Source organism: Aptenodytes forsteri, unplaced genomic scaffold (genome assembly GCF_000699145.1).
Source record: "Aptenodytes forsteri isolate BGI_AS27 unplaced genomic scaffold, ASM69914v1 Scaffold28, whole genome shotgun sequence".
Classification (NCBI taxonomy): domain Eukaryota; kingdom Metazoa; phylum Chordata; class Aves; order Sphenisciformes; family Spheniscidae; genus Aptenodytes; species Aptenodytes forsteri.
In genome coordinates this window covers 633,884-649,419 of record NW_008794368.1, presented here as the reverse complement: position 1 = coordinate 649,419, position 15,536 = coordinate 633,884, and the positions used below count along the sequence as shown (strand labels likewise).

The 15,536-nt window shown below is 38.2% G+C and overlaps 1 protein-coding gene across 1 annotated transcript in view; it reads left to right on the top strand.

The window, feature by feature from the left end:
* Positions 1-15,536, top strand: part of ADAMTS19 (ADAM metallopeptidase with thrombospondin type 1 motif 19) — a 167,672-nt gene that overhangs the window by 23,865 nt on the left and 128,271 nt on the right. Inside the window, exon 3 of the mRNA XM_019474001.1 lies at positions 13,994-14,159. Within this exon, the coding sequence (XP_019329546.1) occupies positions 13,994-14,159 (166 nt within the window). The remainder of the gene's footprint in view (positions 1-13,993; positions 14,160-15,536) is intronic.

Sequence of the window (15,536 nt, the reverse complement as noted above, 5' to 3'; positions counted from 1 at the left end):
GCCCATGTGAAACAGCAGCAGCGGATAATAGTGGACTGTACGAGGCTTGGCAGCCTCACGGTGACATCCATGATGCAAGCGCCTGGTGAGCAGCACACCTCTCTAGAGAGTGCATCCAGTTGGCAAATGGGTGCCTCTGTACCTCTCAGAAGAGAGTCGCCTACTACTATCACCCGTTGCCTTTTCTTAGTGGTGCTGGTATACGGGGAGCAGATTGGGCTGCATTACTCAGCTCCAGCGCTTCTCCTGGTGTGACAGGTCTTTCCTCTTCGGCCTGCAGAGCAGTGAAGCGATTCTGCAAGGGCACCTCAGCCTTCGGGGGAAGTCTCTTCTTCCTGCTGGTCCTTGCTTTTGCAACCGTCCATTCTTCTGCATTATTGCCCCGCCCCCCGCCCCCGCTTCTGCGTGTGCTGGTGGGGGGGGTTTTGGCTGTTTGACCCTGGGCTGCAGGTCTGCTGCAGGCTGCGCTTGGAACCAGCTATCTAGCTCCTTCTCTGCCTCCCTGACGGTACGCAGTCTATTCTTTTTGATGACTCAGTATTTTCAAATGAAAAAAACCTCTTTTGCTGGAAAGCTCCTGGCCAGTTCTAGTCATGAAGAACGTAGCTTGGATGCTTTATATGAACAGGAGGTAAGATCGGAAGCAACACCTGGGGAGTTGGCTTTGCTTTAGTTGTAAATTCAGAGGCACAGGAGAATTAAACAGACCAAAGGCTGGTGTAAGTGGCTTCTGGTGTGGCTTACTACTTTTATACTACATCTATAGATTTGCTTTATAGGCTGATGAGTTAGCTGGCAGTGACAGGAGGAGGAAAAGATTGTGTGTTTGCTGATCACAGGATCATTATGAGCCATCAGGCCTGATGTGGATATGAAAGATGCAACTAACTGGTGAAGGACACTTAATGGGGATAGAGAAACTTTATTCTCATTTCACAAAGTTGCAGTGAAATGATTGCTGAAATATGGCTTGCAATTCTGTTTGCTGATGTTCAGAGGGAGGAATTCAGTTGTGGCTACAAGGATAATTATAGTAGTAAAGCCTATTTTATCAAGCAACAGTCAAAGGCTGGTGTGTTTATCATCACACAGCAGAAACTACGATACAATACGATTACCTTTTATAAAAACACTGAAGTGAATATCAAGGAGCCTGGAAAGCTGGCCAAGGAGGAAAACAGTGTAGACCCAGGATCAGATGGATCTAAAATAATGGCCATGAATAAATTAAGGTAAGAAAATTGGAAAGATTTCCAACTATTAGAAGAGAAAAATCTGAAACAAATTTCAAGTAGGAATAGTAAAATAATAGAGCAGCAGTTCTATTGAAACTACTTTAATTAACAGTAACAGCAATGAAATACATTAAAAAGAAATCTAGGCTGATAAAGGATCTGTGTTACAGGGGTAAGTGTAAGAAAGCCTCTATTTTACAAAGTCTAAAATGCATAGGGGGCTGGACTTGATCTGTGGATCTAACACATCTAAAATACAAAGGCAATTTGCATTCTCTGTTCTAGACTGTTTCTTACCCTTTATTAATTTTTCAATACTACAGGACTTAAGCAGTGAGAATTAAGGTAGAATAATGAGAGTAATGAAATAATGCATGCTGCACGTGACATAAAGAGAAAATGGGATTTGATTTAGCAAGTTGAGTTTAGCTGAGTCTGTTAGTAATATTCAAGTGAAATTTATAAGCAAACCTACAATTTCATGAGTGATGTATAATACTCTTTGATTTCCTGGCTAGAGTAAAAAGATTAAATGGCTTTTTATGACTCTGAGACAGTAATAAGAAAAATGAAAATCCATTGTGCTAGGTAAGTCACTAGAGGAATCAGCCAATTGTTCTCTCGGCTGGTGCTTCTTTCAAGACAATGTCATTTGTTCAGAAAAATATGCATGGCGTGGGTTAATATCAAGTGCTCCAATCAGCACTGGAGAAGTCCAGATGATTCACCTGGTAGCAAGTGGTCTTTTCCTGCCAGGGTTTTCTCTTTTTCACAGAATGCACAGCTTTTTTGTGTATTGGGGTGTGTTTTCCTTTGTCACAGGTGCTTTTTAAGTTTGGGGTTTTTTTGATCCTTTAAGCCACAGTTTAATCAACCAGAACCTGGGCAAGAGCTTCTTGGGTGGGGGAAAGGAAAGGGGGTTTGAACAAATAGTTTCAGCATTTGACAATTGGTTTACCACTTCTACGGATTTCTTCTGGAGATCAAAAGGCAAGTGTACAGTAGTTGAAAATGCACTGACTTTTCTGGAAACAGTGGCACAAGCGGAACAAGTGGACTCCATGAGTGATGTGGCGGTATTGTTGCAAGACTCTCTAGCCAGCTGATATTTCTAATAAGAAGAACAGAGAGTAGTTGGCATGTGAAGAAGTGGTCACTTGAACCTGGTGACCAGGCTGTTACATTGCACAGAAAGCTGCAGCACTTGGAGGGACTTCTGTCAGGTTCATGAGTTTTACTGCTGATGGCAGTGACTGAACATCTGATTTTAAAACACCACCACGAGTTTAGGTGCTTTTGTCTAAAAAAGGCACTTAAAAGAAAGGAGAGAGATTGAATTGATAAATTTTATGTATTTTATTTGCAATTTAATTTTGTATGTAGTGAATGCCTGTTTACTAGTGAGTAACACACAGTGTCACTCAGCACAGTGAGTGCTGCTGAGTAATAACATAATTATTTTCCTGTATCTGTGTGGATTTTTCAGAGAGTGAGGAGTGTGTATTTCTGTGTGTTTATAGTAATTGTAGAACACTACAAAATGGCAAGAGAAGCAAGGATAATAACTACTTCAGCATTTTAATGTTATTCTTCAAAAATTACAGATTTTTAAACAGTATCTCCTTAAGATGGTGATCATGAAAGATGGATATACTGTGCTGGAAACTACGGAATTGGTACTTGCTCTGAAATTTGCGTTAGTCTTTAGCAAAAAAGGGGTTTGTACCCTTGTGTTCACCCTTGTGAATTGTGTACCAATTCACAACACACCCTTTTAGGTAATATCTTGATTAGAAAGAATCTTAACCATACATCATGTAGGCTAAAGCCCATTTGGTATAGAGTCCATGAAATTTAAATATGATCTCATCATTACACATTTATTATGATGATCATGTATTGTATTATGGGGAATATTTCAGCTTTTCATCTTTGGCATGGATTGTTGTGGATTTAGAAAACTCCATGAGAGAAGAAAGCAAAAGATAGGAGAACTTTTATGGTAAACCCAGATACCACGGGACCTATGATAAAAGTGACAATGCTGAAACAAAAAACAGATGTCAAACATGGATAAGGAGATTATAATGTTGTAGTGATACAGATAGGGTTTTGACAAGGCCCTTGTTGATATATGTGCCTTTACACCGTTTCCCTTCCTTTCTTCAAAGCTGGAATTAATGGAAAGCTTAGTGTTATTAATGAGAAGTTTACCTATAAGTATTGAAAAGCTTTTCTGAAATGCTTGGAAAATCACAGTTTGAACTATCTACGCTTATATTAATTTTATAATATCTGTTTTTGTTGTTTTATCACCTTATGATAGGTGTGCAAAGTGCATCCTCTACCTTTAAAGACATTGTATTGCAGCTGTGCAGACAGGTTACAGCTTGAGGGTTAATTATCTCAGATGTGACATGAGAATTTCCCAAAGTGCCCTACAAAAATTCTGACTTTTGAGTCTTTATCTTGGAGGTGTGAGTACTGATCATTATAAGCTGTGGGCTTCATAGCCTAATGGTACAAATTATACTGCAGCATTTTTGTCTAACTTCCAAGAAAATCTAAGTCCATCATAAAGAATACATTAAACAGAACTGAGACATTTCTGCAGATGCCTTTAGCATAAATTAAAAATGCATCCCAAATGTGAAAAGCTAGCCATGTTAACTTAGGGTATTTATACTCTGTAAATGGCCAATGTGTAAATAAGCCTATGTAGAATTTTTTGTGTCTTTTATATCTTAGAAGTGCAGTCTGCAGTTTAGAGATATACATTCTAATCTTAGAGGTTTACCTTCTAATCTCAGATTTTTATCTAGGGAAAAGAAATGTGAGCTTCCCATTCAACAGATTGGCACTATTTGGGACCATTTAGGTGAGTAGGTTTTTGCAGAGCTGTGGGATTCTTGCAGAGAATATAGCCTGTTACCAACTTCCCAGTTGAAACTTGAATACCTTTTCTTAGCTTAGCTGTATTTCAGCAAAATGCCATTGGAAGAACCCAAGTCTTTCAACAAGATAAGTTGCATGTCACTGAGAACTAAATAACTAAAATTCAGAATCTGAAACTATCATGGGAAGCTTGTAGGCAGTGAGTTTGGTGCATGGCTATGAAACAGTATGTTATGGTGAGATATTCTTATCACCAAGTAAATTTGCCGCTTTTCCACTGGTCTTCAGTAAGCAGGAAACTGAAAGGTATAGAACCCCATACAGGCCAGATAAAAGGTTTTCTTTTCTAGGTCTGGCAGGAAGAACTTTCTCCACAATGAGATGCATTTTGTTTTTACTTGAAAAACTATTCTAAGTAAAGTTTTTTAAAAAAGGTTAATGTAGCATTCATGTTGCAGAGCTAAAAAAATAGAATGTCAGTTTGAGCAAAAGTTAATGTTGCTGTTGGAACTTTATTTTGGCAGTGCTGCAGTATTTGCTAGCCTGGATTTTTTTTTAAAAGTTATGACTTAACTGCACATATAATAAAATATACATGGTTTCTAATGGAGCTGATTTAACTTTGAGTTGGAACTTTTAATTTATAAGCATAATTCAGAAAGAATAGGGAAAAGTTGAAGTAGAATTAATAGATTTCCAGGGCATTATTATGAAAAAAGAAAAGGGGTTGAGGAATTAATTCTACCTCTATCTTGTTGCAGTTCACCATACATAATGTGATATGTCTTAAAATGGTATTATTGAATGTTCCCTGGCAATCTTCAGAGTGTACATCTACACTGAATTGATTTTAAAATCAGTGATAGTTCATGTGTTTCCAGTTGGGTTTCATAAATATGAAATGTTTTATGTATGTTACCATTAATAAATATTCTTAAGGTATTTTAAAAAGAAGTTACAGAAGTGGCTACTAAATTGCTAACAGGTTACCATTTTAGAGAATGTCTGATAAAATTACAGGTGATGTAATTTACATCCTCTAGTCTAAAATGTACCTTGAATGTCTGTTGTCTTACAATGGCTGTTGAAGCATTAGGAAATTCTACCTTGCACAGAGGCAAGATGCCAACAAGTAGCTGAATGGCAGTGCCTTATGTAAAGAAATGATTTCTTGTGCTTCACATCACCTGCAAGAAATATGGGCAGTCCAGCTGGCCATAAAGGGAGAGGCACACTTTGGCAGTGGAGGCAGGCAAGAAGAAGTATTGCTGGTAAGAGTGTAGGAGGTTTTAGGGGTGGATGAGTAGGTCTGGTTGTGGTGCACGTTGATAAGGCAGGCATTTGTGGAGTGGGATGGAAGAACTGAGATGTGCAAAGGGACTTCAGGCTGCAAGATTCAAGTTAATGTTCAGTTTAATGGGGAATATGTAGCTGTATCAAAGCAGCCTTTCTTGAGGTCCTAGTGAATGTCTGCAAACTTGAATAAAAATCAATAGGTATTTCACAAACCTATCAGTTTCACAGTTGTGACCATGTATCTTATTGCCTCAATTACCTTGTTTCCAAGGTATGTTAAATTTGTCACAGCTCTCAAGTGATATTTAGGAGGCTGTCAACCTTTTACAGATTGTGAGATTACTGCTAAATATTTGACAACATTGAATCATTTCCAAAGCTACGAATCTGTTGGCTGCTTTAAGTTCTGGTCTGCTGAAGGACAGCACTGGACTTAACCAACAATGTCTGTAAGCACTTGCAGTGCAGGGATCGCAAGAACACTGTTTGTATGTCACTCATTATAAAGTGGAAAAAGGTGCTTTTTAAAATAAATGTCAAAGAAAGTGGAATCTATAAATCATGGAAAATTAAATAACCCCCTGTCCACCCTTCAATACATGAATATGTCCACCCTTAATAGATCCTTTTCCATATTTTTCTTATCATAATTTTTATTGATGGTCTTGATATTTTTGAGATCTCATTCACTGTGGTTGGAAAAAGAAAGCTAACTAGTTTTACTTTTGTATCTTGTCAGCCTTTTTCATACTCTAGAACTTGAATCCTTCCTGCATGGCACATAACTCTTTAATAGTGCTTTTTGACTTGTAATCTTGTAAATGAGCAAGTGAGAGGAGGAGGAATTGTTCTGTTTATTTCCACTGCAGTTAAAGTTTATGCATACCGTAAAGCTACTGGTAGAAGTTCACTACTAGAGTTTGCTGTAGGCTGTGAGCATACAAACTACGTTTGCTCTGTTCTTATGTTCTTTCTTGTCATCTGCTACACACTGTCAGAGAGAGGATACTGTACAGGGTGGACCTTTGTTCTGACCTGGTCCAGTTGTTCGTATGTACTTAACATAGGTGTGATTGGGTTCTTGATATTGTCAATTGGCAGTTTTATCAGTGGTGCAGGTGATCAGCCAGCCTGGCAAAACTGGGTGAGAACAACTTTGCTAGATGGAAAATTTCCTTGAGAAACAGGATGTCAAGTTTTGAGAAGGGGAGATTCTGAAAAAATCAAAATATTTCAGATGTGGTCTCCAAAGACTAAAATGCTAAAATCTATTTTATGTACCTACATTCAGTAAAGCTAACATCTGAAATAACTGGTAACATCTTGCGATAGATCTCAAACTTGTGTTAGACAAAATAATTTTTGCATGCACAACCTTACTAAAATATTTTTATTGTGGAGGTAGTCAATGGTTGTTTGTGGTCACTTCTTAAGTAGACTGTACTTTGTTTAGATATCATCCTGCACTGTGAAGACAGTTTAAAAATCATAGCAAATATCAGAATTTTGGCAATTTAAGCAGCACTTGTACCAAATACAGCAGTAATTTCTAATAATGTGTTTATAGAGGGAGACTTAGGTCTAAAAAAGGAAACATTTTATTTCTGGCTAGGAAACATGAAATTTGGAATCTGGAGGAAATGCCAAGCATCTTAGGGTTTGGCTGGCAGTGAATTAATGGGCAAATGGAAGTTTGAGGGGTAACAACCACAGACCCTCTGGGCAGAGCTGATGTCTATGGTTTCTTTATCCACTGGTCTCCTTTACTTCATTAGTTTTTCAACAAATCAGATTCCTTTGGATTTGTGTCCTTTCTGTGATCAGCTTGCACTTCACTCTCCACTGTCAGCTTGAGAGATTCTTGCTCCGTTGAGTAAGGTTATGTGAATAATAGCATCTGTTGAAATGTGTCAGAATATGCAAACCCATCTCAATTTTGCATGCTTCACTATTCTGTTTCATTCCTATCTAAAAAAAATGAAGAAATCCTTTTTGCATGTGCAACATCAGCTTGTTTTGATAAAAGTAGTCATCATCTTAAACATCATGAGAGCAGCATCCTACAGAGAATGATTTTCCTAAAGATTCAGGGTAGTGTGTATCTTAAATCAGACTGGAAGCAGAGGAGTTTGGAAGAGTTTAAAAGCAATGGAAAAATTGTTTCTACAGATCTTAAATTTGGGGGCCAGTACCTGAACGCATGCTTTTAACTCAGTAGTCTCTGCGTAACAGTCTGAATGTTTTTCCTCTATCAGGACTATAAGGTATGGTGTTGTGCATATATGTGTACTTCCTTAGGGTGCAGTCTTACCATTAAAAAAAAATCCCAGAAAGGATTGGATTGAATGCTATGTTGGCAGCTGAAAGCCAGTCAACAGAGATAATACTGACTCTCTCCCCGCTGTGCCTTCTCCTAACTGTATGCAGCAGAGTGGAGTGAGCAGGTAGATAGACTAAACCTCTAGAAGTAGAACGTGTATGCTGTGCAAAGCCCGGAAATGCAGTTAATTGGAGACAGAAGTTGCTGGCACTTATGAATTGTTTCTTCAGCCTTCAGCAATGAAGGTACTTAAAGATGGAAAGCTGTAATGTGTTTAAATAACAAGAACATGTGAAGTTCTTACCCTGTTATTTACGCAGTTTGAAAAGTTGTTTGGGCTTGCTTTGTTATATGCATTAGTAAGAGCTGGAGACTTTTGTTTTTGTTGTGTTTCAGCTGAAGTCAGGTCCTGATAGGATTGTTAGAATCATGATACTAAAATTAATCTGGACTTTTAAAATCATAGAGGAAAACATTCTTCAGAGTGGGATACCGATATGCAGATTAAAGATTTTGACGGTTTAGTCAAGAATAAATCTTCAGTTCTAGGACATTTTACAAATAGTACAAAGTCTAAGATTATCAGAATGTGTTTCAAAACTAGTAAATATTGAACTAGTAAACAAGAATTGTCTTCTGTGCTGTACAGTGAAGAAAACCTTTCATTATTATACTGCAGATGACATTAATATTTTGGTGCTGATGGTTACAATATGCTTATTAAACTATATGTGTATTTTCTACATCTGATAGGGATGGATTTTTCCTATGACAGTATTGCTACTTGCCTTGGGCAGTATGGTGGGATTGTGAAGAAGAACAGTTTCTTACAGCCTGTCCTTGCACACTGCGTGCATCTGCTTCACAAGACAGTGGAGAGTAGGCTGCAGGGAAAATTTTTATTGGGGTCATGACATGGCAACTCTATGTCCTTTTATTACTGAAATCTAGTTTAAGATGCCTGTTGAATGGATGAAGAGACAAAAGAGTAGTGAGAAAACAGGGAAGGTGTAACACAGTGGGAGTTTACTTCAGGTGAGAATTAGGAAATTTTGAATCTACCGCTCATTTAGGGGAACACACCATTATTAGGTATGCCTGCGTCCATGCCAGCATGCAGCTGGTAGTAATAACCTGCTAGAGGGGGACAGGTATGTGATGCTGTACGGATGGCCTCTGTGGGATGACACCGGGGACTGCCCTGTGCCGGCCACAGCTGGTTCCGGTGGGCTCCAACAGACCCACTGCAGGGCACAGCTGAGCCCCTTGGCCAAGATGGCAACACCCCCGGGAAAAGGAAGGGGTGAAACGCTGCCCAGCAGTGTGAGGAGTGAGGAAAAAAGTGAGAGAAGCATCCCTGCAGACACCAAGGGTAGAAGAGGAGGAGGAGGAGGAGGTGGTGCTCCAGGTGCCGCAGCAGATATCCCCACTGCACATCCTCTATGGGGTCCTCCCTATGGAGGACCCCAGGCAAGAGCAGGTGGGCATGCCCTGAAGGACACTGCAGGCCATGGAGAGCCTGTGCTGGAGCACGCTTATCCTGAAGGACTGCAGTCTGTGGAGAGGGAGGAAGGGTAAAGTGTGAGGATGAGGGAGCAGCAGAGAGAAACTGTGATGTTCTGACCGTACCCCCCTGTTCCCCACCCACCCTGTGCTGCTCGGGGTGCAGGGGGAAGGTGTTGTTTTCATTTGTCTTTGTTTCTCACTATCCAAATCTGTTTTAATTGGCAATAAATTAAATTAATTTTCTGCAAGTCAAGTTCTATTTGCCCATGATGGTAATACCTAAATGATCTCCCTGTCCTTATCTCAACCCATGAGCTTTTTTTTAAATCTTATTTTTTCCCCCTGTCCTTTTGGGGAGAGGGAGTAGGAGAGCGGCTGGGTGGGTGTCTGGCAGCTGGCCAAGGTCAACTCACCACAGTGGTGAATTGTTTAGTGAATGAAATATTTTGCTTTGACATGTCAAGCCACAGGATTAGAAACTGCTACTACGTAAGCGACAAATGATAAATTGTAGACCACTAAGACTCATCCTTTGGAGCTGGCAGGCTACTTTGTTTAAAAAAGTAAAAAAGCCTTAATGTTCTGACATTTCTCTGAAGTCTGTGTTATGTTGTCTGCATTTATTATTGCATTTCAATGAATCTCTGTGACAAAAACAACACAACATATTGGCAAAATGCTATTTCATAACTGTCTTGTGGTATCTAAAGTCTCCTTTTGGACACAGCATTATCTGTGCCCCATCTCTTCTCTGCGATATTAAAATGGGAATGGCTTAATCTCTCACTGTAGTACATGCTTGTGGATATTCCTCTGTCATCCCATTTTTTTGTGATGATGATAGCAAAGGAAATATATTTTCTTCTTTTCTTACTTCTCAATTCCTGTTCTTAGGAAAGCATATTCATTTTTCTTACATTCCTTTGCTGCCTTATTTGTATAAATTCTGCAAGAAACAATATTATGTTCAAAATCTGCATTGTTTCAACTTTGAATGATAACAAGCTGCCACTCTGAATTGGTATGCAAGGAAGAGTATATAAGAGTTTAAAGAAATCTTTGCCAATCTTGACATTTCCTGGCTTATACCCAGTATCTGGTAACTATATGCATAGGTGGTCTTCACAAATTTATTTAACTTTTATGTTTGTATAACTTGTCATGGTAATATAAGTTTATTAGAAACAGTAGACTTACTTCAGGTTTTCATGGGATACATGACAGAATGTCAAATCCTTATATATGCTCCAAATAGGAAAAAAGAAATTGCTGTCCTTTTAGGAAAGAAATGCTGGGCAGAAAAGATTAGCATGAGTGTTCTAACATAGATGTTAGAAATAAGATGGCATAGCAGTTTGTGTTATAATGTCTTTTATCAGATGCAATTGCCCAGCATATTCAGATATTTTTCATTCTTCATCTCTCATCTATGATATTTTCAATTGGATGTAAGGAAAAATCCCAGCTTGTGTATTTCAGAAGAATTCTGATCTGCCTACTTTTTGTGATTATTGGCATATTTCAGATGTGAACTATTTTTATTTTAGATACGACAAAAGGTTAGTTTTCATTCAGGGCTAGTGTTTCCACATGGCTTTTTTGTGTTTGTTTCTTTTAAGAAAGTGAAAAGTCTTGATATGATGTGAATGTATGCTGTAGAAAGCTTTCATTTATGAGGGCAGGTGTCCACTTTAAAATACATGTGGTGGATGTAAGTCCATTTCAAAGAGTCTATACTTAGTCCTATGTAATGCTTTACATGCTCATTTGATGAAGTCTGCCCTGTGGTTAAGGTCTCACTCTACTGCATAAAGTAAATAAAATGCAGAGCAAGTACCCAATTCATCCTTACTTAGGAGGTCTGATGAATTTTTTGCCAAATGAGGTTGTCCTGGGCTTGAACTCTACTGAGATGTATGTGTGCTACACTTAAGTTTTGTTTTATTTTAAGTAAGAAACTTGAAAATGCAGGGATACATGAATGCAGGGGGAAGAATGGCATGTTATGTTACCTTTGCCTGAGATAAGTCCACCATCCTGGTAGCCTTTTCAGTTGCAGCTGTGAGCAGTGGTAGCTTTTCAGATTAAACTGGTGGGAGATGGACCAGTTCCTCAGAACTCACGGTTCTACCCCAGACGCATATTTTTTTTTTTTTTACATTTTTTTAATCTTTGTTTTGCTGTGCATCATGACATGGATCCTGGTAGCCTTTTCAGTTGCAGCTGTGAGCAGTGGTAGCTTTTCAGATTAAACTGGTGGGAGATGGACCAGTTCCTCAGAACTCACGGTTCTACCCCAGACGCATATTTTTTTTTTTTTACATTTTTTTAATCTTTGTTTTGCTGTGCATTTTCATGACATGGAGGTTTTGCCATTTGAACTGCCTGAAGCATGTACTTGGCCCTGGCATCCAATACCTGAAAACACGTTGAAACTGTGATGCTTTAATGCATGGCTTTGATTTTCTCTGCTTTCTGTGTTTCGTTTTATGGTAGAAGATCTTCTTAACTCCACTTCTAATGATTATGAAAAAATAAGGGCATGGTTGGCAAGGATATGGCTTCATCTTCACTTTTCTACCTGTGAAACTGTCCAAGAAATGGAGAAATAGTCATGTTTTTGTCAAAAGCAGTCAAAATGATCACAGACTGTGTTTTCTAGATTTGTCTGAAAATTACCCATTTGAATATATATAACGGAGGTTAATTTTGTTCAATAAACTTTACAACCGTGTTCAGTTCTTTAACTTCTGACTCGGGAGACTGGCAATAACTTTTGGAGTTCTCTACCAATAGATTAACCTTCAGTTTATGCAAGGAGCTGAAAGAAAATGTAACATGTCAGTGGTCCTAGCACAGCTTCTCAGTATGTCTAGTTCGCAATCTGAAGAGAACATCTTAAAGACCTGGTTTCATTTTGCAGTGACGAGAATGAAGACGGAAGAACTATGGCAAATGTGCTATGATTGAGTCTTTGTTCAAGGTCGACTAAGGCCTTGGTTTTTGTAGGTGGACAGGGGAAACCTGCAGCATCACCTGATGGGCTACTATTCCTGTTGTGTATCCAGAGTTTATCAGCATCCTTCATAGGCTAAATAAGGATTAAAAAAAAAGAAAAAAATCTTTGCCTAAGTGAAATTCAGCATTAGACATAAAAATCGAATGAAAAATAGTTTATGCATTTTACTAGTATTTGAGAACTATGCTTTTAAATAAAATTTCATTTAACATAATTTATAGTTTATATTAGAAAAGTTAATTGTTATGTAAAGGTAACATTATTCAAGATATATAGAAGTGGTGTCTGGTAGGTGTACAGAAAATACCTACCAATACATAAGCAGCTAATCTTTGAAATGTGTAATATTTAAAGCTCATGATGAAGATAAACTGACCTAAAAAAGTAAGTGCAGAAAGGGAACGGAAAAGCCAAACAAACCCAGCTACTCTTATGTTTCTGTACAATGTTAATGATGACCTTTAAACATCTATTCAGCATTCTGCAGCTAGTATAGCTGACTGAAAAATTAAATACATGTATTCACATTTATTTAATGTGATTGTGCAGAGAGTTTGTGTTGGGTTTTTTCTTTTTAAAGTAATGCCCCCTTATTTGAAGGAAATTGTATTTTGTACCACCTATAAAACTTAATTTTGTTTTCTTGCTTGGATCGGAATGTCTTTTTGATGATTTACCCATATGTCAGGCAGGATATCCAATGTGATAATGGCATCTACATAATTCCAGAAGAAACAAAATTCTTTTCTATTTCTCTCCATTCACACTGCATGGTAACATACAGCATAGCTCTTTGCTTCTCTTAGCCAGATGTACCACATTGTTTTGTTTCTGTAGCAAAACTGTTTAATAGGTTTTTAAGTTTATAGAATGAGAAAGTTAACTGTCAGTCTTGCTGATGACATTTTCTAGGAGGAAAAAAACCCACAAAACCTTGCTGTCTCCAGCTTTACTCTTGATAGGAACTAGTGTGTGTTGGCAGCTTAACAATTTGAGCTGAGTTTTATTTGTATGGTATTTATATAAATATGTTTTATAGCTTTTTTTTTAACTTTGGCCCCACTCTTGTAATATTAGATATGCATCTGGTGTGTTTGCTTTGTATGTATGTTTGTGTGTATAAACATGTTGGGGTGGGGGGGAAGCTAACCAACTAAATGGCTATATTAGAATGTTTTTCTGTTTTAGCTGCTGGCAACCAAGGAGGGATTGCTGCCTTTTTTTATACTTTTTTTTAAATTTGAAAAAGTGTAAAAGGAGTGTCACAAGATGTATTTTCCAGCTTCATAGTTGTTCAGGATGTGTTCTTATGCTCTAAATTTTTCCTGTTATTTCATTAAATATAGTTATCTAAAAATGTGACAATACACTGAGTAATAAAACTAGTGTATAGACTTTTCTGTACATGCTGTACATATTTAAATGACCCTGTGGGTCTCCCAAAGCAAACTTTTAACATTCCAGATCTTTTACCGTGCATCTGCTACTGGCATGTAGCCACCCACCCACACAGATTTAGTTGAAATAAATGAAATTTATTCTAGTTCACTTAAGAGGAAAGGCTTGTAAAATATAAAGGTAGTCACCTTGCTGGTAAGGTTCTTAAAACAAAGGATTTTCTTAAATGGAGTTTTGTGGATTTTTTTTCTTCTGCAGGACTGTGCACAATTTCATACTTTCTTAAATTCTTATCTTACGTGTTCCTTTTGTTTTCCTTTGCAGATGGGGTTTATACAGATTAATGAGGACTTCATATTTATTGAGCCACTCAATCGCACTTTGGCTGTGACAGGTCATGCACACAGGGTGTGCAGACGAAAAAGGTCCATAGAGGAGAAAATTACTGAAAAGCCAGCTTCTCAGACTCAGTACTGTGGTGTTGTTACAGGTAATATACAAATCTCACTGAAAAGATCTAATGTAGCAGACATATTCTTAAGATATGTAGATAGTAGTTAAAAACAACCCCCAACAAAAGTATATCTGATTATTCTTGTAGCAGTAACCTATGGTGGACTTTGAGGTGGCATGCTGAGGCTGCCGTTTCACTTGTCGGAAGAGGGAACTCTCCAATGAGGAATAGACACTGCTTTTTAATGTCCAATTATATTTGAAAGTAGAAATCTTCGGGTAATTTTTTCACTTCAGCTTGATAATTACAACCTATTTCTTGTCCTTCTCTGGCTTCGTAGTTGATTAATTACTTGCTACATACAGTGCTTGTACTTAATTTTCCATTTTAAAACATTAGCACAGTTCATCCCACTTTCGGTTAGTAATAAATCTTGAACTTCCAAATGGGTCTGACGCTGAATTGAAATTATTTTTCTGACAGTGTTATTGTTCTATGATTGACACTTAGAAGAACTGTATGAAACAATCCTAATGCATCTTCCTCAATGGTAGGTAGAAGAAGTTGTTGAAGTAGAAGGGTTTCAACAAAAATTTGGCACATAGTGATAACTTAATAGTTTTCAATGGAAAGGGGAAAAATAGCTTTTGTGAAAGATGACATTCTGTTGTTCCTGCTTCATCAGCAGCTCCTCTTCTTCAAAGGATAGAGGACTTCTCAGTCTTTTGACGTGAGCATAGGCTGAGGGTGTTTTTAATGTTGTTGCGAGAAATTATTTTTTTCCCAGGAAATAAACCAGAATGAGTGCACATTTATAGGCATTTTTTTCATGTCACCTAACCTAGTATAAGTGAGATACTGACCAAGTGGAAACAAATAGCAGAGGTGCACTGACATGGCTAGGGAGCTGGGTTATATGATGTTTGGGGTGAGGCAGAACAACTGGGATATTTCAGGCAGGTAAAGAAAGGTAAATGAAGGATGCAGCTGCAGTCTTCCAGTGCCTAAGGGGCTGCAGAGAGAAGATGAAGCCAGACTTTCCTCAGAGGTATGCTATGACAGGATGAAAGACAACAGTTGTAACTTGCATTCAAGGAAATTTCAGTTGGGCATAAGGAAAAAAAATCTCAGCAAGAATGCTTAGCACTGGAATAGGTTGCCTAGAGAGGCTGTGGAGTCCGCATCCTCGGACATTTACAAAACACAGCTGGAAATGGCTCTAAGAGGGCTGATCTTACTTTGGCACTTGCCCTGACCGGAGCCGGAAGTTGGCCTAGCTGACCTCCGGAGATCCCTTCCAGCCTAGACTTGCTGTGGCTTTGTGGTTCTTCCTGAACATCTACACTGCTCTGTCCATTTTATATGGTTACAGAATAAATGTGACAGGTTTTTTTTCCATTTTGGAAGTATTGT